Genomic DNA, 26,935 nt, shown 5'->3' with positions numbered 1-26,935 from the left:
TGAAGATGAACCACAGGCAGGATTGATAATTGCTTCTAGTAAATCTGTATTCCCTGTTTTGAAATGCACACAGATGAAAAGTTACAGAATGTATTTTACTTGTATGATTAAAAGTGGAGTTCGTATACTATGGCTGAATTGTTTCTGCTTCCCTCTCTTCAGTGTGACCTGATTTTAAAAAAACCCAAACAATGTTCTGCAATGAGAATTATTTTAAGCTGTTTTGCAACAGATGTCAGTTACTGCACATGCTGGGTGCAAAAAGAGGGCAAAAATAAAATCATGTGATTTACCCCCCTCCCCCACTTTAAAACAAGTCTTTTCAAGTCTTCCTATAAATTGTACAGTAAATTAATCAAAAATCATGTGATTTACCCCCCTCCCCCACTTTAAAACAAGTCTTTTCAAGTCTTCCTATAAATTGTACAGTAAATTAATCAAAAATGTCACATAGAATAGCTGGAAACTTTGAAAACAATCAGACTAGTGATTCTAGCCCAGGCTTCTTTAGTTTCTTCTGTTTAATAGCACTGTCTCAATATACAGACTGTTGCTTATGCACGTAGATTGTTCAAAAGCACCTCAGAGATTGAGAAGGACAAGGTCCTATTAACTTTCAATGGGATTTATGCTTCTGTATCTATAATGCTGTATTGTGAATACTGCTCAATATTCAATTGTGATTTTAATGGCTTCAGAAAGATTTATGCCCCATTTAAATCACTGGAGTTACACTGGATGGACATCATGCCTTGATTAGACTTCTGCTTTATTTTGTAAAATTCCTCAGTCAGAAGAAAACCGATTGAGTCTCATACAAAACAGCTGCATTTAAGTGTCTGTGATGAAAATAGGTAGAAACTTATTGTTTGGTAGTCTTTTTTTTTCTCTTGGCAGTTAAAGATAGCGTTTGATATGCAGTTGTTGTGAATGACCTTCTCCTTGTCTTATATTTCTCCATTTGCCAGTCTGACCAAGGCTGAACAGAACTCATTTCTGGATTTTACCTAGGACTGCTACTTAATTATGCTTCAGTCATAATTACTTAGTAATACTGAAAAGAAATCTGCAGCTATGTTTGTCAGTCTAATCAAATAATCTGTGTGCATGTTCAGCTGTGGTTGCCAAAAAAATCAAGGGCTTCTCATGTGTAAAACACAGACTGAAGTAAGATTTGTATACTAGCAATCTCCATTAGGAGACTGTCTGCACATCGGTTAGACTGCGAGCATCAGACTGTAAGTCTTCTATATTTGTTGTTTCCACAGTTACCATTTGCAAGTCCCACACCAAGGAACTGCAATTCTAACTAGTGCATGTGGCACTGACTAATAAACTAGCACTCTGACCTAATCTGCGTCCACATGCAGAGCAGATGCCATGGCAATTATTTTGACCTCTGACTGTGTTGCTTATAGCTCTAATTATGTCAAATCTCTTTTGATTGCACACAGGTGCAAGTAACTAATATTAAAATCATTCAAAGGCAATGAAGGGGTCACAGCAAAGTTCCTCCAGAAGACATTAAGGCTGACATTTTCAAAGCCACCTAGAGGATTTGGACACCTGGTTTTAACAGGAATTCAGTGTCCCGGTCTCTAGGCTTTTCTCATTTTAACTTCAAAGCAGTAAATTGCTTGAGCCTGAATATGTTGATTCTTCAAGCAGTTTTACTAGCTGTAGAGTGTTTAGGATGTTCCCCCTCTGTGCCCGTGGGAAAGGGTAGTCCCTTGTTTTACTTGTGTAGTAAAATGTCTCCTTCCATTGTAGGTCAGATGACAGACCTGATTTATGCAGAGAAAGATCTGGTGCAGTCTTTAAAGGAATATATTCAAGCAGAAGAATCTAAACTCTCTAAGATTAAAAGGTAAGGGGAAGGATTGCATAACAAATCTGCACTTCTCCATATTTTATATGTTGAATTTACAATATTGTCTTTTCTCCGTCTCTCTTTTGTTGGCCTGGATAGTAGTGCCGCTGCTTTCCCCAGTGCCTGACCAAGGCAGAGGGATAAATAAGTGCAAGCAGGCTGAGGCTTATTCCAGCAAAAGCAGGGCTGAGAGGGACCTCTGTTGTACTCTCAAGTACTGGCAATGGCCAAGAGTGCATTTTCCATGAGTTGAGATGTTGGAACATTTCCTCTTGCAAGAAGACTTTGCCCTAGTTATCTATGCCCCTCTCAGCTGGACTGTGTCAACATGTTATGGTTGAGCTACCCTCATAGACCACTCAGAAGCAGTAACCTTAAGGCAGAACATGGCAGGCTGCTTGTTTAGCAGGCCCACAATGAGCCCTTTGCACCCCATATGTTCCATGCTGTACTGACCTTATATTTACTTCCAGTGCAGCTCAAGGTGGCTTCGGATTTATAAATTCTTATATATTCTGGGCCCTTGCTGCCTCAGAAGCCACTTGTCTCCTTGTACATGACAGCTGAGATGTTCCTGCTGGTCCTCCCTGTTTAAATGTCCCTGAAAGCAGATCGTATGAATTTGTTACTATTCATCTATTTAAAAAAGAAAAAAGTTAAGGTCACCGAGAGCATTGAGTGTTGGCATGTGTTTTGTGAATAGGGATTACAGCATCACAGATAGAGAAACAACACTCCGATAGTTCTGTAAAAGATTTAAATCCATTTTTTTTGCAGGGCTAGATTTTAGAAGTGCTATTCACCTATAATTGGGGCCAGATTTTTCTAAAGTGCTCAGAGCTTATTCTCAATGGGAACTTCTGGGTGCTGAGAATTTTATGAAAATCTTGCCACTTCATTTAAGTGCTTCAATAGCTATTGAGCTGTCTTGAAAATCTGGCCATCAGGGGAAAAGTAATCTACATCCCTTACATGTTTTGAAATCCAGTCAATATATTTTCCTTTAAAGGGAGATGATCAGGTCAGTTTAGATTTCAAATGTAGGTTTTTGTTACAACAAACTTTTGCATGAATGTCAGCAGAAATGTCTTTTGTGTATATTTTAAAATTTCAGCTGAAATTTAATTTCAATAGAAATAATTAATAAAAAAGAAATCCCCCACAGTGTTTGCAGCCTAAATGTTGCAGCATTCTACTAATATACGAGAACAAGAAACCAGAGCTCATTAGATACTAATTATAGGCAAAAATGAAACTGCCATATTGTGATAAAATAAGGGCCAGATTCTGCCACTTTTATTCACTTAAAGTGTTACTTTACTGTTCAGTTGGTCTCATTGGTTTCACTGGGGCTATTTATGAAGTAAGAGTCTACTCAACGTGATTGAGTATCAAAATTTGGCCCTCCTTTTGTACAGCAAAAACCCCCAAACAATGTAAATAGTGAAAATTAAATTACTAAAATTGAAAGAATATGAAAAATCTAAAGAATGTTACTAGGAACCTGGGTAAAGTAATCTGCTTTGATGGGTACATGGGTTTTAATCTGACAGGATCTCTGTAAAGTATCTCTGAAAAATTAGTAGTTTTGGATTCCATTTTGAGCTGGAACATTATAATACACGGAAAATACATGAGCAACTTGGGGATAATTGCGTAAGTTTGTACTACATTATCTCTACTTTGGTTGGAACCATTATTACATTGGTGCCCCACTGATTATGAAACTGCAAGCTTGCAAGTGGAAGCTTATGAACTATGCTCAAGGATCTTGCTTAGAGCAAAGCTCTTTTATTGTTCACTTGTTAGTTTTGCCTCAGTAGTGTGCTCAGTTCCCACTGCATATTGGAGAGAGAAATTTGAAGCTCTGTTGCATGCGCAATGGTTCAGCTAAGAGATCAAATAAAGAGAGGGATGAGGGCACGACTGTATCATTAGTAAAGTACTATATATTGGACTAAAATAAGAGTTCATCTATGACACTCAAAAGAATATTAGGACTCATCACTATCATTTTTGAATTTGCCAACTTACTTCTGCATGAGCATATGATGGAAGTATGTTCATTAACCTATTGTTAGAAGAAAAGAATCCTAATAACTTGAAAAATTAAGGGTCTGTCTTCCCATCGGTGTGCATGGATGACTCCCATAAGAGCCTAAACAGCTTTTGGAAAAGCAAACAGATTTTGTAGTGTTAGTGAGATGTAAATGAGAGTGACCTTTTAAGAATTACAGTATAGTTCATCTTGCACTACGTATCTTTTTCAAAATTCAACATGATATAAATTGTTGGTTGAGACATTAATGCAAATAAGATTTGTGCCCAGTAGCCTTAAAGGTAGGAAATATTTATATTTTATTTTATATTTTAAAAAAATCAGTTGTGCCATGATTCACCCTTACAGAGTTAAAAGTAAGTGGCTGGCTATATATAGCAAAGAAAGCTGACTATATATAGCAAAAGGAGCAATTCGTTTTTAGATGTGATGATAGTAGGAAGACATGCATTCATAAAATGATCTCAGATTGAGACATGCTATTCTTTTTCCAGCTGGGCTGAAAAAATGGATGCACTGACTATGAAATCAGCTTCCGACCCAGAAGGTTATCTTGCACACCCAGTAAATGCATATAAATTGGTGAAGCGTTTAAACACTGATTGGCTGGAATTAGAAAATCTAGTTCTTCAGGACTCAACAAGTGGTAAGGTGTTAAAGGGAAGAAAATAGTTTCTGTAACTTTGCTGCAAGTCTGCTTTTTCCTTCCCCTGCTCATATACTGGAAATCTGCAAATTTAATTGTTGCAATTTCAAATACTGTTGCCTGAGTTGTGTGAAACTTACAAACTAAGAAATAACTTGTTTACTGGCTACCATTCACCACGTCCCAGCTACCATTAGACATTTTCCTTTTGTCAATGCCCTGATCTGTCCCAGAAGCAGTGCCATTAGTCTGATTATGGCAGAAGCCCTTCATGCTGTTTTAGAACATCAAGCAGAGGGAAGAAGAATATGATATACCAAAAGGTCCAACTATTAGGACAATTTTTATTTAAAGTGTGTTTTGCCTTGAGACTTCAGCTTTATAAGAAAGGTCTTATCCCACTCGGTCTTCCCAATCGGTTTTTATTCTTTTTTCTCTCCCTAGCAATAGTGCCTCTAGTCTTTGGCCTTTCTTGGCCTTTGGATCAGAAGATAGAAAAACTTAAGAATCAAACTCTGCTGCCCAGACTGGATCTCCAGGGGCTTCTGATCTGCTCCAACATAAACAGCTGGCAAACATTATAGAGTTAATGTCTATATATTCCTCTATTATTCATGAGTTTATCCTTCTAAAAATGTTCCATAGCTAACCCTGCCTCTTACTGCATATTCTTCACAGAGAACCTGTCTTAATCTTGCTTCCTTAAACTTAAACATTTTTAATGTCAGTTTATTTTTATTGGACTTTCTGAAAGTGAAAGAAGAAAAGGAGGAAATATTTTTCTTTGAACTCCATTCCATGTTTTCTCTTTCCATTCTGCTTATGCTAAAAGTTTAGATGCTTTGAAGTCTGTCTGTTCAGCCAAGAGTTTTATAGCTGTCCTGGAAGAAATAAAATTGTGAAGTTTTCTAACAACTAGATCACTGATTCCACTGAGCACTTATCCCTGTCTTTAATTTTGCTCTTGAAGATTTCTCTGTAATATTTTGTAAAATCAATACTGTTGTGATTGACGTAACACTTAAAATGGAAGTCAGAACTTTCGTCTTCTTCCCTTATTATTATTATTTTATTATTTCTTTACAACCTTTCATATAATTTTGGATAGCTCAACACTTAAATTTATTTGCATAATGCTCTTGAAGTTCTTCCTTTATGCAACCTGTTTAGTTAATTACTGTGTTGAAAGAAGAACAGAGAGACTGTTGAGAATATCCCTTTTAAAATGAATGCACAGTGGCTCTGCTTTTACCACCTTGTATGATATTGGTCCAGCCCTCTCTGTTTCATTTTTTGCTATTAAGAAGACCCCAAATGAACACTTAACTTGACTTAAGTTTCTTTACTTTCTGACACTCTTTGTTAGAGATGGGTTGAAGCAGTTTGAAAATATATAATCAGGCCTGAACCTCAGCCCACGTACCAAACTAAAGTGAGATAAGTACTCAGTCTCTCCCGAAACACCCCCTTTGAAATGTCATCAGTGGGATCTGGGAAGGTCTGGGAGCCTCTCTTGGGTCAGCTGAGGTCTTCACATCTCACAGAGCTCCTATGGATTAGAAGATGCTTGAAGTTCACAAAGTCTGGAGGTCTGCAAAGGTTCAGCAGATAATGTTGAGATCCTGCGTCATGTTGGAATGTTGCCAAAGGAGACATGAGGGAGGATATTGTGGGAGCGGGAAGGGTGTTAGGAAAAGGCATTAAGGGAAAATGAAAATGATTAGGTTGAGGCTATAATATCCATCACCCTACTTTGTTAATGGCACATCACATGAGAACTGAGCATCTTCTGTTAATGCCTCTGATTTGAGCTCATAAGCTTTGCCTTTAAGCCAAGATATGCATATAACTGAAGAGTCTGACAAGAGGGCTGTTTATGTTTAAATCTCCACTGTTTGATTCCCATTGAGGATGTGTTGTAAAACAAAACACATGTTCCCAATCCTGGGCCAGTCTAGTATTGATTATATGCATCTGAGTTGTGGCGTTAACTGTTTTCTTCTTTTAACTGCAAGGTTTTATCGCGAACCTCACAGTTCAACGCCAGTTCTTCCCAACTGAGGAAGATGAGACAGGCGCTGCTAAGGCTCTAATGCGTCTACAGGACACATACAGACTGGACCCTGAGACCATGTCTAAGGGAAAACTACCAGGTAATGGTACAGCAGCCTCCTCTGCTTGAAGATTCAGCTTGTATTAAAGACGTGATTTTACTGACATGTTCATGATGGCAGCGTTTCAGGAGACTGGGCAAAAATTTCAAAAGCAACCGAGAAGTCCCTTTTCAAAAGTCACTTAGAAGCACTTGCAAGCCTGAATCTCTTTGAAAGTCAGTGGGATTTAGGCTCTTAAGTTATTTACTGCTCTTGAAAATTTTCCTCATTAGCTTGTCCCCTGTTCAGAAAAGGATGGGTGGTGTTATGAAACCTTGTGTTGTATTTGTCTCCAATGGAATAAAATTCTGCACCAGTTAGCACATTCTGAACAAACTAAACAAATAATAAAGTGGTTTAAATGGAGTTTTCATTGAGCAGCTCATCAGCAGACATTACAGGAATCCCTCCAGAAAATGGCTAAACCATCTCATATCTCTTCTGTTTATAGTTCTTATTATCATCAGTCAGTCATCAAGTGACAGGCTCTGAGAATAAAATGAAAACTTTAGGAATCAGGGCTTCTTACTGCCTTTCCACTTTTAAAAGATCTTTCGTTATTAATTCTAACCTTTTTCAGGCCCAGGCCTAGCTCTGCTCTGCTGTGAGTTTTGCTGTTGACTGCAGTGGGAGCACAGTCTGGCTATCTCTGAGCGCTATTGATAATCCCTCCTTTCATCTAATATAATTTCTGTATTAACACATCAGATAGTGAGCATAGTGTTTTAAGGTATGTCTCCTTCTGACAATGTCAGAAGTCCCCAGTTTAAATTTTCTGGGGGCGCTGGAGACAGAAGTGCAAATTATACACACAAGCTTAGAAGAGCAGTGGAAAGTGTCATGCATTGTGTACTACAGGTTGCAAGTTGAAATTGGGCCTAATCTGCTGCAGACTTTAATCTGTAGCTGGCCGTAACATCTGTGAACACAGACACGTGCATTGAAATGACAAGTTTGTGAGTAATGGCGTATACTGGCCCTTTAAGACCGGGCTACCTCATTCCAGAAATTCTGGAGCAAACAAGGGCCTGGAAATGGAGGAGGGCAGGTGTTGGGAGACAGGAAGTGGCCCTGAGAAGGGGTAGTTAGTATCTGGGGAAAAACAAGGTTACTGTTTCTTTATAGGCCCAGGACCGGGAGCCTTGTGGTATACGGTGAAGGTAGGCTCCCCCCTTGTCCACTCAGTCAGTCAGTCACCAAACCAACCCTGACACCCTGGGGAGAAACAAAAGGGTCCCTGTTCTCACTGGGAAGAAATAGAGACAGTCTGTTTGCCAGTGCACTCTCGAGCCCCAGAAGGGCAAGGGATGACCCAGCATCTCCTTTCCAGGCAGTACAAGGGGAATGGAACCCCACCACCCAGGAGACACAGGGCGGAAGGACTTTGGCTGTCAAAGTTATTTTGTTTTGAGAGCTCTATTTCTTTAAAGACTTTTATGGTCAGCCCTGCTGAAGCTGGACCAGTGGAACTTAAAGGGCTTGCTGAGAGAGAAAGGGAGAGGGCCTTTAAGGCCATCACCCAGTTCAAAATGGAGGTTTCCCAAATTTCTGAGCACTTGCTCCTTCGTGTATCCAGCTGCTAAATCAAACTAAGAGCAGTTAAAATTATCCTATATGATTTCCTAATACTACCTTTCCCTGTAAGCAGCTACTGCCATAGGGATATTATCTGCTTGGCAGTGGGAGGAGATGACACTCTCACAATTAAGATAAGGTCCATACTGTGAAAATGATTGAGAAATCCTGGTGGAAGGGCATGAAATTTGTTGCCGTGAAAGCCTCAGGCCGCCATCTAGTCACATCCATAACATTTTGCAAAGAAATTCTTTTCACTAAGCCTAGGAGTGCAAGTGTAGCCACTGTCCCTAGTTTCTGTATGCGTTCCCAGAGCAGGCATCTCCACCAAAGCCAAGTAATCTTTTCCAGCTGATTTTGAGAGCATAGTATATTACAGCAGTATCATAAATATGCCTTCTTGTGCCGACTACACACATGTGGGGCTGAGAATGTGAGCGACACTTATCGTGGTGTCAGATTTGCGCATACGTGGGTCACGCAAGATGGCTTGTGTGTTATGTCTTTTAACTAATGTCTTCAGTGACTAGTAGAAATAGATTTTTGCGGGCACAAACTCTTGCTTTACTTTCAAAAGAAAATGCTAATTACAGTAATTGAAGCCCCATCCTGCCATAATTATTATTATAGTAGCTAAGGTTAGGTTCTCATTGATATTGTAGTTGCTGTACAAGCAAATACACAGAGATAGCCTTTGCCCCAGAGAGTTCACAAGAAGAGGAAGGATGGCTTGGTGGGCAGGGTGTTAGGCTGGGACTTGGGAAACCTGAGTTAAATTCCCTTCTGTGCTACAGACTTCCTGTGTGACAACGAGCAGGGTGTTTTAAAACCCACAACAGCAAGTCTCAGCAAGAGCCCAGGTCTGCAGCCTTGTCCTGTAGCACTAAAAATAAACGTGTAGACATTGCAGCTGGGGCTGGAGCGCAGACCCTGAAGCCCACTCCTCATCCTGGGGTTCAGAGCCCAAGCTCCAGCCCAGGCCCAAACATCTACACAGCTGTTTTTAGTGCTGTAGCACCAGTCCAAGTCTCTCAGCTCTGAGCCTCACAGCTGCTTGCTGTGTAGTCGTATCCTTGGGCCTTGTCTACACTACGGGGCGGGGGTGGGCGGTGGGAAAGGAAGGGGAATCGATCTAAGTTACGCAACTTCAGCTATGTACTTAGATCTACTTAGTGTGGGGTCCACACTACGCAGTGTCAACTGGAGACACTCTCCCACTGACTCCCCTTTCGCTTCTTGTTCAGGTGGAGGACAGGAGTTGACGGGAGAGTGAACGGAGGTTGATTTAGTGGATCTTCACCCACTAAATCGGCCGCTGATACTGTGTTGAACCCCCGTTAAGTGCAGACAAGCCCATAGTCTCTCTGTGCTGCGGTTCCCCAGCTGTGAAATGGGAATAATAGCACTTCCCTACCTTACAGGGGTGTGGTGAGGAGAAACACGTTCATGATTATGAAGTGCTCAGATATGCTATTTGGGAGTCAGGGAAGTATCATAGATGGAATGTAGGCTAGAGCTCACAATCCCATTGACTTCCACAGGAAATAATCACATGGAGCTATGTCAGGATATGGCTTTTAACTCTTTAAGGTAAATGTATTTTGGTCAGTGGTAGAGGATCTGAAATCTTGGCAGGGTGTCCCCTTTTTAAAAAACTTTTCAAATGAGATCAGTATTTACAAATATCTCCCAGCCAAAAATATTTTCACTCGGGATTTGCAAAAAGCACTTATAGTTTGTTTTATTGATAAATTTAGGAACAAAATACAGATCTTCTTTGACAGTGGACGACTGCTTTGGCATGGGGAAGACTGCTTACAATGAAGGAGATTACTATCATACGGTGCTGTGGATGCAGCAGGCATTGAAGCAGCATGATGAAGGGGAAGATGCAACCATCACCAAAGCGGAGATCCTGGACTATCTCAGCTATGCTGTCTTCCAGCTCGGTGACTTACACAGGTCCGTGGAGCTCACCAGGCGCCTGATTTCTCTCGGTGAGAAGTATAAATGATTCATTTTTCTAAAGCCAGGGAGGAATGGGATGTACCGTAGGTGGCAGTGCCAAGAACACCCATGCTCCAGTCAGCAAAATAAGATTTACGGAGAAATGTTCTACCCTGTGACACACAATAACATTAATATTGGGCACTACAGCCTGTTTGTATAGAAAGGCCTCTTCAGTTCACACAAAGCTGATCCCAAAAGAAACACGTCTGACATGGTGCAGCGTCAATCGTGTGTACTGTCTGTCATGGAAGGAGGCTTTCTGTTATTAGTGGCGGAAGTTTTATTGTCTGAGGCCTTGCTCTCCATATTCGACTGACTCTCTCACGATGCTGTTTTCTCTACTAAATCCTACCAACTTCTCTGCTTCATTACTAGGTTCCTTCATGTCTTTTAATGCTTCTTTATGCCAAAAGAAAAGACTTTTGCCCACAGGTTTTTAAGGGACTGGATTTTTCAAATTCTTAAATGAACTTGGTGTAATTAGGCTTTTAAAAAACACTGTCTTTAGCTCATAGCAGATCAACTTTCATTTCTTCCTTCTTAGTAAGAGAGTGAGCTACAGGTTAAGTCATATGGGAAGGAATGATTGTACCTGGTTGTGTGACCTAGTCAATCTGAAATGCAAGGTATGTATTCTTCTCCAGGTCATGCCCTAATCAGCTGTGTTATGCGGCTATACACCTGTAAGCAGTTGCTGTCTTTTATCCCAATGTTGGCTGCACCCCAATAGGGGGTAAAGTGATCTTTACCTACACCCCACACCCCCATCCCCAGTTTAACTTTGGAAAGATCTTGAGAATCAAAATCCCCATATAAATGTGAATGTGTATTACTGTTAAATACAATCTTCTGTGCCAGGGCCTGGGCAGTGTCTGTAAAGTACAAATAAATCGTCCTTATCACCATCATACAATGGGACAGATTTGGCAGTGGCTGCTCAGAGAAGCTCGGTGGTGTTATCAGTATAAGGAGGTTTGGCCAATACTTGCCTGCACTCTTGATGCTATCCAGTGTGGTTAAATAAGAGAGCCCTGCAAATCTGCAGATATCTGCAGATGCAGATCCAAATTTTATATCTAGAGCCCTGCAAATTTTGGACATTCGCTTGATATGCACGAATATCTGCAGCCATGAATATCCGCATCTGCAGCCCATGTTTGTATCCGAGCAGAACTCTACAAATAAGTGCCCCCAGGAAAGCTCAGAATTATTCACATTATAAAATAAAAACTGGGCAGAGGGGGAATTGTTCTTCGTGTCTGTCTCAAAACCGCCTTAAGCTATTAATGAGGACCAGGGAATTATTTCTTTCTTGGTTCAGACAGTTAAAATCTATTGATGATGCCTGTAGACACATCAAAATTGATTTAACCTAAATCCTCACAAGATGGAAGAGGTCTAATGCTGTTAGTATTGCAAGATAACTCCTTTAATAAACCTACTACATGGCACAATCCTGAAATTTTTGCTAGAGATTGGCTCTTACCAAAACCCCGTTGTTGACCATCCGCAAACTTTCTGGAGATATTCCTGTCCAGATTTGAACTTTGCAGCTCTGATCCATCTTTAGCCTTCACTCAAGGCAAGATTGTGCCTTGCACATGGAGCATGGGAGGGGCGGGAGAAGGGGGCTGTGCGGTAACTGGACTAACTCAGCCAGACCTCCTCGTTCCTTCAGCATGCGCCCACCTTAGAGGGAACTCTGCTGTCTGTGGAGAGGATGCTGCATATTGCCAACTTGGCTTGGCTGGAGCAAAGTGGGAGTGAAGGTCAGGGCTCGGACCTTACCCCAAACATTCCCACTCTCTTTGAAACTTGCAGTGCCTGTGTGGGTGTTCTGCAACAGGATAACAGCCAGTTCTCACAGTTCCTTCTTTCAGTGGCTGTGCGCAAGGATTCATGTCAGGATAGGGGACAATCAGTCTGTTTCAACTCTCACCTCTAGAAGACCATGTTAAGAAATATGTAAGCAAAAGTCACTTTGTAGGAATCACTTTTAGGTGGCTTAATACTTTGCAGTACCTTCATAATCTCAGTCTCAAATTGAAATGAGAAAAAGAATTTAGCCTTTCTATTTCAACAGAAACCTAGGAGGATATCTGGCTTAATGTGAAAGATACTTCAGGTTCTTCTTCCTTGTGATTCATCCAGAACAGGTACAACTGGACTCCAGAACGTTAGTTTAAAGCTGGATTGCAATGTACAGCACGCATTGGAGATTCAAACAGCCACATGCCAACCTTTCTTATATCCTATACCTGTCAAACAATGCATGTGGTCTGGAACACCACGTTCTGTGCTCTTTCAAAAACTTTAATGCCACTATCTTTCCTTCCCCCTAGCTTATGTATTTTATGGGTGCTGGATGAGTTGGTATTACCAGTTAACGTTAAGAAATGGATTGCAGTAACTATTCTACTGGCCAAAAGAGTTATTTTAAGAAAATGGTAAACTGCAATTCCTCCCTCATACATAGACAGGCTTAGTGAGCTCTCTACTACTGCATTAATGGAAAAAATGAGTCTGTTGAATAGAAATGTTTGGAAAAAAAAATATGAGCTGGCCTCGTCACACATGAAACTTTTGCATCCTTTTGCAGTTTAGTTGATTTTAGTCCCTAATATTTAGAGGTCATAGTCTCACTTATTTATCTATTTAATTATTTTAATAATTGATGCCTTGAATGACTTCTTATGGGTTCAGGGTTTTGGGGGTGTGTGGTTCTTCAGGTTCTGCAAGTAATGAACGATGGATTCTTTTATTTATAGGTTACTTCCATATTGTGCGTATACTTGTATATATTTTGGTTTTGTTGTGTTTATATTTTATATAAAAACATACAAATAAAATTAAAAGGATTATGGCCACCTCTGCAGGAGGACAAAAAAGGTGAAGAAACGTCTTGAGCTCTCCCTCCGATTTATGCAGCCAATCTGGCTTTCAGTTCTCATGGATTTCAGAGATGGGAGCCCACTGTGTATGTTTGCGCCTCTGTTCTAAAACAGTCTATATCTGGGGGAGGCTGGCATGGGCAGGATTTCTGGTGCAGTGTTGATGGGCTCAAGGCTTTCTCTGGCTAGGTTACTGAGTTAGGATGAATGAATTCCATTATTATTTTTTTTCTTTTCATTCCCCCGCAACCAAGATTCTGCTCACGAGAGGGCAGGCAACAACCTGCGATATTTTGAGAAGTTGCTGGAGAAAGAGAGAGTGGCAAAGCTACTAAATAAGACATCAGCTATAACAGAATCGGCAGTACAAGGTGGGGTTTATGAGAGACCTGCTGACTACCTGCCGGAGCGTGATACCTATGAGGCTCTCTGCAGAGGCGAAGGTGTGAAAATGGTGAGAGAAGTACAACGTGCTGACTTGGGACGTTCTTCCTACAGTACATGTTGCTGTGTAGACTGCCAAGGGCTGTATCCTGGTAGTTCCTATGGCTTATAGTAAAGTTTGCAGTTTGATTTGTAATGTTCCCTTCCGAAGCTACTTTCCAGAACACATGCTCCCTGCCAGATGCCACTGCCCCAGCAAGTATGTAACTGTGCCATCAGCAAGGGGTCTGTTTTCAACAGGTATCCCTTTCTATTCAGAAATATTCTGGGGGAAAATTAATAAAGGAATAGAAAATGTCTGCCTGTGAGGGGAAAGTCACAGTCGGTAAATTGAATCAACCACAGTGGTTGTGGTAGAATTTAGGTGACTCACTGGAATCTCTTTACCATGATATTATTGGAGTTTCTATAACTCCGCATTGGGGATTCAGAATAGTGGGAACTCTGTGATTATTCCTAAGTGTTATCTGCTGGTGAATGTTGACCTCTTAATGGTGGCCTCTGTATAGAAACAGAATCCATTAACTTTCTAGCTATTCCATCTCATGTTGGCCCCTGAGTAAATGGAAGTCATTGTTCTTTTTAAAATTATTATTTAAGCAATCTGCATAGTATCAGTTTTTAAAAAATTCTCCCCTTTCCCTATCCCCATCATTCTCCTATAGACTAGCCCAGATGTTTACTGTTCTCTGCCGGTAGATGGTGAAAGGAACATAGTTTTGATGACTCTGCTTCTGCTGTACATAGGAAGCCTCTAGGCTGTGGTTTCTTGTCCCCCTTAAGTAGCAACAGCCTTTCTGACTGAGCTGGGTTTCTGTATGTATAAGTAGGCTCACTGGTGCAGGGCTTAGGTTCTTCCTAATGCAGAGTCATTTAGATATTGCACTTGGAAGAGTTGAGAGCATGTTTCTTAATTAAGTCCACACTGGAACTTCCAGCTGTTTAACAACTAAATGTTCGGAAGTCATAATATAAACCTACATAGAAAAAAGTGCTCTCCGCTGCTCATTCACAGGGTGTTGCAGATGATTGTCCTTCCAGTGTGTCCGGTCAGCCATTCTGAACACTCATTGTAGCTGGGTGTGCTAGAAGCTTTTTTCTATCAAGGGTCTATCATGCTTTAACTACTGTTGAAATCAGTTGTCTCTATGGGGCAACCATTTTAATCACCATTATAGAGGGCAGAAAGGTGAGCAGTCTCTGATCCCTGTCTTCAAACGTGGCTGTAATTCCTAGATTAGACACTGCTTTGGGGTCTTCTGGGCTTTTCTTTTCTTTAGCAAGAACAGGAGTACTTGTGGCACTTTAGACACTAACAAATTCATTTGAGCCTAAGCTTTTGTGGGCTTTTGATGATGCGCTGGAGAGGTTAATACAGAACGCCACTAGCTGTCACCTTCAGCCCCCAACTAAAACCTCTCCAGCACATCGTCAAAGATCTACAACCTATCCTGAAAGATGATCCCTCACTCCCACAGATCTTGGGAGGCAGACCTGTCCTCGCTTACAGACAGCCCCCCAACCTGAAGCAAATACTCACCAGCAACACCACAGAACACAAACACTATCCCAGGAACCTATCCTTGCAACAAAGCCTGATGCCAACTCTGTCCACATATCTATGCAAAGGACACCATCATAGGACGTAATCACATCAGCCACGCTATCAGGGTTCGTTCACCTGCACATCTACCAATGTGATATATGCCATCATGTGCCAGCAGCGCTCCTCTGCCATGTACATTGGCCAAACCGGACAATCTCTACGCAAAAGAATAAATGGACTCAAATCAGACATCAAGAATCATAACATTGAAAAAACCAGTAGGAGAACACTTCAACCTCTCTGGTCACTGAGTAATAGGCTTAAAGGTGACAATTTTGCAACAGAAAAGCTTCAAAAACAGACTCCAACGAGAAACTGCTCAACTTGAATTAATATGCAAACTAGATACCATCAGTTTAGGCTTAAATAGAGACTGGGAATGGCTGAACCATTACACACATTGAATCTGTTTCCCCATGTTAAGTATCCTCACACCTTCTTGTCAAACTGTCTGAAATTGGCTATCTTGAGTATCACTACAAAAGTTTTTTTTCTCCTGCTGATAACAGCTCATCTTAATTAATTAGCCTCTTAGAGTTGGTAGGGTAACTCCCACCTTTTCATGTTCTCTGTATGTGTATATATCTCCTCACTATATGTTCCATTCTGTGCATCCGATAAAGTGGGCTGTAGCCCACAAAAGCTTATGCTTAAATAAATTTGTTAGTCTCTGAGGTGCCACAAGTACTCCTGTTCTTTTTGTGGATACACACTAACATGGCTGCTACTCTGAAACCTTTCTTTTCTTTGTTTCAGCAGTCTTGCTGCAAAGCCTTACATATAAAATAGAGAACTCTAGCCAGTTGGCTACTTGCTTTGTCATTTGGTTTCCATAACCTGTAATTTATTATGATTGATAGAGGGTAGAATGTCACAGCTGTTACTTGGTAACATGGGGAGAAAAGACTATTCGCAACTCTTTACTCACAGAAGATTGTAAAGTAACAATCTGGGCCTTTAAATTTTCTAGGCCAGATAGTGTGGACATTCAGTTTCCCAATATCTTGGGAAACACGGTATAGAGGACACTTTGGTTTTGGTCTTAAACATTTAAAGAAAACAAATGTGTGTGTGTTTGGGGACTTATATTTCAGACACCTCGGCGACAGAAGAGGCTGTTCTGCAGGTACCATGATGGAAACAGAAATCCCCATCTGCTCATAGCTCCCTTTAAGGAAGAAGATGAATGGGACAGTCCCCATATCGTCCGGTACTATGATGTCCTGTCTGATGAAGAAATAGAGAAAATTAAGGAGCTGGCTAAACCAAAAGTAGGTGTCCCCTCTTCTACTGTTTCCATCTCACCAGTGCTTGCTGTTTCAGCACTTTATCTCTAACAAGGAAGACTGAGCAAGTGAATTCAAAATGTCTAATTTCACATCCTGGACTATACAGTGCAACTCAACTACGTGCGATGAACTTAAGGGTAAAACTTTCAAAAGCAACCTAAGTGACTTAGGGGCCTAAGGCTTTGCTCAGTGTTGCGGGGCCTAAGTTTCTTTTTCAAAAGTGACTCATAAGGAGCCTAAGTCCCATTAATTTTCAATGGAGACTTAGGTTCCTAAATCACTTTTGAATATGATGCTTTTGAAGATTTTACTCTAGGGCGGATCAAACAAGAATCGGAGAAATACCGTTGCTTCGGTTGTTAAACGCTTCCTCTTTTGTTTCTTTGGAGGTATATTTTTATTGGGTTTATTTGATTGTTGTTGTAAAAGCAATGTATTCCACCCTAAAACAAAGTATGTTAACCAGGATCTCAGTCTGATCTAGGTTGTTTTTCCATTGATGAATGGAGCTGCAGTGTTTTTCTGTAGTCATTGGTATAGAATTATTGCATTGCATAAAATATAACAAATAGAGCATGCTTTTGTGTGCTCAACAACAGCTTACAGTCCTGAATGCTGGAACCTGTTATGAAAGAGGAGTATTGGTCAAGGTGAGGGCTTGACCTGCTTCATTTCCAAAGGTGCTTTAGGATCTCTAATTTCTACCTGGACAGCTGGGAAGAGGAGGGCTTGGTTCTTCAGCACCCCCTGCTCTGCCCTTAGGTGCATATCAAATGCAGTGCCAGGGGCTCAAGCCTTGGTGTGACACCTTTTTACCCAGACTCTTTTAAGTTGTAGTGACACCATATATCATAAACGATGATATACTGTGTTGTACAGCTAATATGCACCTAGCATTTCTTTAGCCTTCTGGTGCTGCAATTGTCTTCCTTTACTTGCTAAACTGCAAAAGGGAAAATAAGGGCAGCTCAATACCAATTATAGATGTTAAACTTGGTTCATTCTGCTTTGCAAAGTCTGGCAAGACACTAAAATTAAAAGCATTTATATTGATATATAATAATTCACGTTAATCGTTTCTTCTAGCTATTGCTATAAACTATGTGATTAAAATACCAGTCAGTATAACCTTTCTGCATGTATTTCTGAATGAAATATTTTAAGATATAATTGGAAATGGAGTGAGAAATCGATACCTTTTAGGAACATGAATTATATTTAGTAAGTTTCTGAAGCTAGATTTCTGTGTTTATCAGCCAAGTGTCTTGGCAGAAAATGTTATTTCTTTTTGAAGACTCGCACCTCCATTAACTTAAATCTTTTTCCTGATGCTTCACCATGACATCGTGCTGTAAACTGTCCTTGGGATTCAAAAGCTTCAGATAAAACAAAAATTCAAGCTAGCCTCTATCACTAGAAGCTTTTTCTAGTCTGGCAAAGCAAATGGGCTATAAATATAAGAAGACAATAATTAACAATTGAGTTAATTTAGTGTGCTTGCTGTTCAGGATTTCATTTATGAAATCACCTCCGGGTCTTTCACCAATTTTACATCAGTGTAGCTCCATTAACTTCAATGAAATTACTCCCGATTCCTCACCAGTATATGTGAGATCGGGATCAGGCTCAGTGCTTGTAGGTAAATGTAATCGTTTTAGATGAATTTATAAATATTCCTGCATAGTTGTTCACAAACTTAATTTGTCAGCATCTGTCTCAGACCTAACTGCTGGACTTACTTTGAAACCCAGGGTGTTATGCCCAGAAGGGTGGAAAATATAACATTATGATGGGATAATTCCTAAATAAAATAAAAGTAATTTCAGCCAGGAAACTTTATTCAGTAATCATTAAAGTTTTACAGGCAGAGCTCTGTGAGGTAGTGTGTTACTGTCTTGGACTTGGAAAGGTTGTGGGAGCTCCCATGTTATCCCTAATATTCTAGAATATCTCCTCAAGAAATCTCTCCTCCCAGTTCCAAACATTATCTGCAGGTTTAAATGTTCCAAGACTGTCTTTGAAGAAAAGCAGCATGCGTGTTTGAGAGGGGATAGCTGTTCAGAGTGACCAGGTGTTTTTCATGCTCAGTTTGCAAAATACAGTCTTTTTTTTAGTCAAATGTTAAAATTGCCTTCTAAACTAAATGAATCTGTTCCTATCATCTGCGAACTGCTGGAAGCATCAATAAAACTGTTAATTTTACAGGCCTGGATTGCACTGGGACAGTGTAGCATGGAAGCTTATAGAATGTAATCATAAATTTTAATAATGGCTTCTTCATAATACAGATGTACCAGATTAGACAAAGGTGCATCATAAAGAGGAATGTATAGAGCCTTACTGAACTCAGACTTATAATGCACAGTCATCCTGGGTTCTAGGAAAAGCTGTGCTGTTGAAATACTGAAGAAGCAGCCTGGGGCAGGGCTGGAGAGAGAGAAAATTGAAAGTGAACTGAGACTTCTCCATGAAAAGAAAAGCTGTTGTGCTGTTAAGTAGGAAAGAATTTTAATAAAGGTGCTATAAAGCCCAGAAACCATATATTGTTTGTGTATTGGTTTAGGAATGAAATCTAGGGTGTTTTTGTTTTGTTTTTAATCCGCTATTATTAATTATATGTTGTAGTCAGGTCTACTATGAGCTGAATACATAGTTAAAGTCAAGAAGACAAGCTTTTACAGAGAAATGGAGTATTCTAGCACCACACAAATGAGATACCAATTAATACGTTTGTAACCAGGCATGTTTTAGCTTCTCTTCTTGTTCAAGTCAACTGGTCACCATAGAAAGAAACCATATGGGGAACCCAAAGGAAATAGAGGGTAATGAGGAGTTTGGCAAGCTAAATTATACTACAGAAAGCAACACTTCATTGTCCAAATAAAGAAAAACATTGTCAGCCCGACTTTCCTGCTGTGAATTATGGAGCAGGATTCTGGAACAAAATACCAAATTAGTCAGAATTATGGGGGAAGTTGTGCCAAGAGCTGCGGGTAGAGACAAGAATCCTAACAAGCAGATTGGAAGGGAAACAGGAGAATGACACGTTTGGGGAAATATGAAGGAAAATGTGATTATGCATTGGAAAAAGATACAAACGTGTAGAAAGATTGTGATTGAATGTGGGGGTGACATGTAAGTAAGTGGGTTTGGCACTCTTCATCTTCAAAGTGATGTAACTTGTTCATCCCAACAGCATCCTTGTAGCGTAGGCAAAAATTATGCATCTTACAGATGGAGAAACTGTGGCACAGTGAAGTGAAGTGACTTGCCCAAGGTCACACAATAAGACCATGTTAGAGCTGTGATTAGAACTCAGGAGTTCAATGTTCATTCTGTTAGGCCACAGCGCTGAACATTCTCACCTGATCCAACAGCAGATACATCCCCAGCCCAATAATCTTGTTCCCAGCACTTGTGCCTGGTAATCCCAACACTAAGAGAAATAAGAGCTGGAAATGAGCCTGTGCACTTCCATTGAGGCAATATCCATCAAGTACACAGGTTGAGGACTTTCTTGCTCAGATGAGCATGCTCCCTTGTGATGTCAGTGAGCTGGATCTCGTGAATTCCTCAGTTGCCTGCACTGTAATGCCTAACCTACTCCATAACAAAGTCATTGTTTTTCTCACCTGCTCCTTGAGAATACTCAATGCAATTCTTATGATCTTCCTCAGCCCACCTTTCAAATAGTCAGGCTGAATCCATAGAATATCCGAGAGTTAACGTTCTTTCTTCTCTGTCAGTAAGGAAGCAAACTTCATGGGTCATTAATTTTCTGTTGTTCCTTCTTGCTGATATTGACCCAAGCCATACTCCAGACAACACTACTTTCCAAACCTATTCGTCAAGCAACGTCAAATTATAGCTTTAACGGATACCATGGTTTATGCAGCCCCTTAGCCAGATTGTAATCAGGAGGACGACCGCTATATGCCATACACATTGCATCATAGACTGTACTAGAGTGAAATCAGAATAAGCGCCAGATTGGAGCTAAGAATTTCACCCAGAAATACATCTAACCCAGGAATTCAGAGTCTGGCAATTGGGGAGGGAAGAAGACAATTGGTACAATTTTGAAACGGGTTTTTTAAAAACGATTTATTCTTTGATAATTTTGTCCCTGGCATTTCTTTTGACACAGTTGGCACGAGCCACGGTACGTGACCCCAAAACAGGTGTCCTCACAGTGGCCAACTACAGGGTGTCAAAAAGGTAAGATGACTGTGAAAGACCTTGCATCCTACTGTTTTGTCTTCCAGCTCCACTCAACCTGAAGGCAGCGCTGTAGCTGTCACTAGTCCACATGCTCTTCTTAACATTCTTCCCTTCTCTGCCTGCTTTCATGGACACTGTAGAATGAAGACTGCTATCTATCTGATTAGATTGCATGTATTGTGTTTTATACTACATCTAAGATTAGGCAATGAGTTTTACGGCCTTTAATTGATGCTTTTTATTTTTGTATTCTGGAGGTTGAATGTGTGCAAATTCTGGTGCCTTAGGTGCTTTACGAGACTTATATAGACAAGAGCCTCTATTACTTTAAATAGCAATAACACTAATATTAACTCTAATGATACTTTACTTTAATTCTGAACTTAAGGATTTATGAATCCTTATGTTAATGTACAGTTTAGAATAATATAACAGAAATTGAATAGGCAGGATTTTTGTGTGTGGAGCGTCTGACCAGTTTTACTTATCTAAAAACGGTCTGGATAGCTACATGGCTCAGGGGTGTAGATTTTTCACACCCCTGAGCAAGGTAGTCATACTGAAGTAAGTGTGTAGTGTAGACCTGGCCTTAATACCTTCGCCAGGTTCAAGGTGGGGCTGTAATCCTCTGTCATCTGTTTCTAAAGGGAAGCATATTATATTTCCTTTTGGCGACAAGAAGACCTGTACCAAATGGTTTTCAAACAAAACTCAAAATATACAGTTTGGAATATCGAGCAGTATTCTCATACTTTACACACAAAGTCTCTCACCACCTTGCTGATGATGAAAATTGTTATAACAGTTATGTCTCTAGAGAGGTTAAACCTTCATAGATTAATATCGTTTTTAAGGTCAAAAGGGTCCATGTGATCATCTGGGCTGATATTTTGCATAAGCCAGGCATTCCCTGAATGAATTACTGCTTTAAGTCCAATACCTGTAGTTGAACTAGAGCAGCTGTTCTCAAACTGTGGGTCACGACCCCATTATAATGCGGTCGCCAGGGCTGGCTTAGACTTGCTGGGGCCCAGGGCCAAAGCCGAAGGCAAAGCCCGAGATCCGCCAAAGCCCAAGGACTTCAATCCTGGGCGACAGGGCTCAAGTTATAGGTCCCCTGCCTGGGGCTGAAGCGCTTGGGCTTTAACCCCACCCCCACCCCCTCCCCCTCCCCACCTAGGGCAGAGGGGCTTGGGCAGGCACAGGCTTCGGTTCCCCCTTCTGGGGTCATGTAGTAATTTTTGTTGTCAGAAGGGGGTGGCGTTGCAATGAAGTTTGAGAACCCCTGAACTAGAGCATATCTTTTTAGAAAAACTTCTAATGGTGAATAGAGAGGTTTAGAGACTATACAATGTAACTACGTCAACACCCTTTTTAAAACCCTCCATCGCCTTCACTCTACTGCATCAAGTCTGAGGGCCTACACTTAGGGTGACCAGATGTCCCGATTTTATAGGAACAGTCATGATTTTGGGGTCTTTTTCTTATATAGGCTCCTATTATCCCCCACTCCCTGTCCAATTTTTCACATTTGATGTCTGGTCACCCTGTCTACACTACAAACTTGCATCGGTGCAGCTGTGCTGCTGTAGCACTTCTGGTGAAGACGCTCTAAGCCAACAGGAGAGCTTAATAACTCCACCTCCATAAGCGGCGGTAGCTATGTCGACAGGAGAAGCTCTGTCACCGACATAGCACTGCCTACACAGAGACTTGCAGTCTGGATAGCTATGTCGCTCAGGGGTGTGGATTTTTCACACCCCTGAGCAATGTAGTCATACTGAAGTAAGTGTGTAGTGTAGACCTGGCCTTAATACCTTCTCCAGGTTCAGGATGGGGCTGTAATCCTCTGTTATCTGTTTCTAAAGGGAAGCATATTATATTTCCTTTTTAAGGTCTTATCTCCTGCCCCTCTCTCGTCAAGCTCCTGCAGAGCATTTACTCAGTTTCTGGATGAGTGCTAGGCACTAATCTGTGCTACACTAAGGCTGGTTGCTGCCAGAGTAAGTCAGTAGATTGTAAACATGATGGGGAAGGGCAGGAAAATCTTCCAGCATTTCAAGGCAAGATTTCCATTGACTTCAGTGGGCTTTATGTCAGGTCCTGCGAGCCCAGTTGCTTCTCTCTATTGCATCAGTTCACATGTTAAGTTCATCTTCTCAAAGAAAAGGACGTTTGTTATTTCCCTTTGCCTTCCCCCAATATCAGGAGGGCCAGGACTGTGGGTTTCCTCAGGCTTAAAGGCTGGTTGTGTTACGTTTCATTCAGGAAAATCAGACCTATATAGAGAGTATCCAGCATCATGCAACACTGTCACACAGCATCTTCTGAGGGGAAAGTCTTTTTTGAAATCCAAAAATCAATCTGATTTTGCACCTAGACAACCAGAAACGTGCACCTAGATTTCCAATGCTAAATTTCAAGGTGGAAATGTTCCCTGGAAGTTTTGCTTAAAGGCCGGGATCAAAAACTGAGTCATGCTAAAAACAGAATATAGTGATTTGGTAAGGGGAGGAGGGAGTCACAGTGATGTCTCCATCTTGTGTTATCTTGGGCAGGGATATCTGATGGACAGGGCAGTCTGTGGTTGCAGGACAGGTTTTAACAGAAGGCACTTTTTTTTTTTTTAACTAGTGAGTAGAATGGGTTCCTGTTATCTAGCGGTTGGCAGAATAACTGCACATTTCAGGAACAGCAGACATGTTTATGTGCTTAAAACAACAAAGGTTTGCATAGCAGGCAGGTCAGTACAGCTTCAGCTGATGGTGATGGGTTGCACTGGCCCAAAAAAATCCATATACTTGTCTTTATTGTCTGTACCCCATAGTTGCAGTCTCTTTGGTCCTTTTTGCCAGTGCATATGAGAGTAACATTTTTCAAAACAAACCAACTTCATCAGCATCACAAGCCTGCAAAACTGCATTCTCCCAAGTTTGTGGGGTTTTTTTTGTTTTTGTTTTTTAGATGAACACAAGAGCTGTAGCTGGTTCCTCCGTACAGTTAACTCCATAACTGCCCCGGTGGTTCTGGATGCACCATAAATACCTATCAGAATCTTTGAAATCAGTATAGATCTTGAAAAGCTGCAAATCACTCAGCTTTTTCGCCTATCAAGATTTTATATAAGGGAGCACTTTTGCCGTTGATTTGCTTAAGCCACATAAGCTGGCGTTGCTCCAGCTTTTCAAAAGTTATTGCCTTTGACTGTTTTTGCTTATATGCTCTGTCACACTTTTCAACAAATAAATAGTGCCAGCAAGCGGCCAGCACCTCAGACACTGAAGCCTAAAATGAGAAAGTTTTGGCTTAAGTGGGTGGATAAAAATGTCGATGGCCCTTTGCTATGCCTAGAAGTTCTTTGCTGTGTTCTCACCTTCTAGTTTCGAGCGCGAACACCCACTTTTTGCAGTTTTTATTAGTAAAAGTCTCGCACAACTGTGCAAAAACCAAAACCAAAGCTTTCACGCCTGCCTCTGCTGTCTGTGAACGAAACTAAATTTGAAGTACTTCGCAGGTGGCAAAACCTTTCAGAAACCACCAAAGGTTCTGGTTTAGAGTCACATGTGGTAAAGCTGTGTCTGGCAGAGTGATGGAGTATGCAGTGTAGTGGGAGCCAGGTTGGTCCCAGGATATTAGAGAGACAAGTTGGGTGAGATAAAATAATGAAGTAGGGCTGTTCTGAGTATTGGATTTCTCATTTATTTTTTGCTCTTTTCCCCACACCTCCGTACCCAGTTCATGGTTGGAGGAACACGATGACCCTGTTGTTGCCAGAGTGAATCACCGAATGCAGCATATCACGGGATTAACAGTAAAAACAGCTGAACTCTTGCAGGTTGGTTCTGATATTTCTTACCTGGGTTAACACCGCAATGTTCTGTAAGCAGCTTCCACGCGCACCAGTCAGTCGGGTGGGTCAGGATTTGGCCTTACGTGGAAGTGAGTGTAGGAAGGGGGTATTTTCCCAACCATCTCACTTAACAGGTATCAGAAGACCTAAGCAACGCAGAACCAGCACATTCCCATGGTGTGGGTGGGCAGTGACCCCATGAAGAGTGTCAGCGTAGACATTCCACTTCCTGCTACAGAGCTGTGCAATGCAGCAGTTTGTTCTCCCTGTGGATAGCAAACGTGGAAGGATAGAGGGCAGCCAAGGAATAACACGTGGAGCCAGAGAATCTGCATTACTGGCAGTCCATTAGCCAGTACTGCCATTTAGAGGGAGGTGCAACAGCCCCACCCCAAGGGAGGATTCTTTTTCTTAGTTTGGCAGCCATGTAGGTCCATTTAAAGCAGTGGTTCCCAAACTAGGGGCGCGGCTTGTTCAGGTAAGCCCCTGGTGGGCCAGGCCAGTTTGTTTACCTGTTGCATCCGCAGGTTCGGCCGATCGCAGCTCCCACTGGCCGCGGTTCGCCGCTCCAGGTCAATGGGGGCTGCAGGAAGCGGCGGCCAGCACATCCCTCGGCCCGCGCCGCTTCCAGCAGCTCCCATTGGCCGAGAACGGCAAACCGCGGCCACTGGGAGCTGCCGAACCTGCGGAAGTGGCAGGTAAAGAAACCGGCCTGGCCCACCAGGGGCTTACCCTGAACAAGCTGCGCCCCTAGTTTGGGAACCAATGATTTAAAGAGTTCTCTGTACTTGCGCGTTGGGCGGGGATCCAAGATTTGGCAAAAATAAGAAGTCTTTAAATGAAGATTCCTAGCTGGGAGGAAAATAACGTCCTTATTGCTGTTGCGTTTAAGACCCTCTAGAGAAGGCTATGAAGTCTGAGAGCCCTGCTCCAGCCCTTTTTCACTATTCTGATGATTGTCTGCATCTTGTTCCTAGGGAATAGCCCTGCAGTCAGGGGTTCCATAAGTGGCACAGAGCTGCCAGAACAGCTCTACATCCCCATTGTAGACTGCCGTTTTGGAGGAGTGTCAGAGCATGGCTGGAGCACTGCTGCTCTCTGGCTATTCTCAGGTGCCAGATGGCTGCTGAGTAGAGTATAGAACAGCCCTGAGGCTGCACTAAATCGTGTCAGGAGGCAAAGGGTGGTTTAAATCCACCTTTGGCTACTCCCTGTCCCTCTACAGGTCCATGCGTGAAACTGGCCATGTGTGTGTAATGCACCCTCTAAAGCCAGGCTCTCTAGCTGGAGCTTTAACAGACTCACAATCTCTGTGGATCAGGCACATGGAGGAGCACATAATACACCCTGGTCAGTGGATTATATGTGTTATATCGAAGTGGAACGAGGTGATGGACAAGCATGTGAAAAATCATTGTTTCTGTTCTTTCATTTGTTAGCCTCTTGCTATAATAGTCAAACATTCTAACAGAACATTGCCAAAGGACCAGCACTTCCAGCTTTATTTAAAAAAAAATAGTTTCTGCTTAATATTTTAAAATAGTTTCCGAATTATCCAGCAAGAGAAGACGGTTATAGTGACCACATTCAATTAATTAAACATCCCTTCAATGTAATAAAACATTTTCCCTCTTTCTTTGTATTTATTTATGTATTCATGTGTTTATTTTGGCATAGAAAAAGGGTGGACTAACCGTAACGTGACAACATAAGAGTGCAATGCATTCCTGTCAAGACCCACTTCCTCTCCATGTGTGGATATGGTTTGGGTCTTTTGCCTTCAAGCAGAAAATATTTGTCCTCCCAACTATCTAATTTGCAATTAAATGTGTTTGTTTCCCCCCACGCCCTAGGTTGCTAATTATGGAATGGGAGGACAGTATGAACCACATTTTGATTTCTCAAGGGTAAGATCACAGTGTCAAATTCATTCTACATTAATGCTGAATGCAAATAGTACTTTAAAATAAGGCTCATTTTGAGAGATGATGTAATGTTTGTTTTCATGAAAAACTATTTTAATATTAACCTAGGGCCTGACCATGCGAGGTGGCTAGTGACCTCTGCTCCTGTTCGCTTGGGTATTTAACAGCTTGCAAGGGGTACTTGGAACCTTGCAGGATTGGGTCTCTGAGTACCAGGCAGAAAGAGACAGTAGGAGTCCACAAATGCCACCTAAACACAGTCAGTGACCATGCCAACCCTACTGGGGAGCTATGGGTCGCTGTCCTTTGAGGATATATTCCATTTATAACTGCTTGGTTTAAACCAATGTTTTGTCAGCTTGTTACGGTTAAATCCGAATTCAGATTCTGGTCCTA

The 26,935-nt window shown here is 41.4% G+C and overlaps 1 protein-coding gene across 4 annotated transcripts in view; it reads left to right on the top strand.

The window, feature by feature from the left end:
- The window catches only part of P4HA2 (prolyl 4-hydroxylase subunit alpha 2), a 49,571-nt gene that overhangs the window by 13,569 nt on the left and 9,067 nt on the right, over positions 1-26,935 (top strand). For all 4 annotated transcript variants that reach the window (XM_039485904.1, XM_039485902.1, XM_039485901.1 and 1 more), the window contains 9 exons: positions 1,771-1,867; positions 4,424-4,575; positions 6,591-6,728; positions 10,061-10,300; positions 13,459-13,658; positions 16,349-16,525; positions 20,691-20,761; positions 24,500-24,599; positions 26,468-26,521. In XM_039485904.1, the coding sequence (XP_039341838.1) occupies positions 1,771-1,867; positions 4,424-4,575; positions 6,591-6,728; positions 10,061-10,300; positions 13,459-13,658; positions 16,349-16,525; positions 20,691-20,761; positions 24,500-24,599; positions 26,468-26,521 (1,229 nt within the window). The remainder of the gene's footprint in view (positions 1-1,770; positions 1,868-4,423; positions 4,576-6,590; positions 6,729-10,060; positions 10,301-13,458; positions 13,659-16,348; positions 16,526-20,690; positions 20,762-24,499; positions 24,600-26,467; positions 26,522-26,935) is intronic.

This window comes from Mauremys reevesii, linkage group 8 (genome assembly GCF_016161935.1).
Source record: "Mauremys reevesii isolate NIE-2019 linkage group 8, ASM1616193v1, whole genome shotgun sequence".
Taxonomy (NCBI): domain Eukaryota; kingdom Metazoa; phylum Chordata; order Testudines; family Geoemydidae; genus Mauremys; species Mauremys reevesii.
Note: the sequence above shows the minus strand (reverse complement) of the source record. Positions and strands in the feature narration are given on the sequence as shown.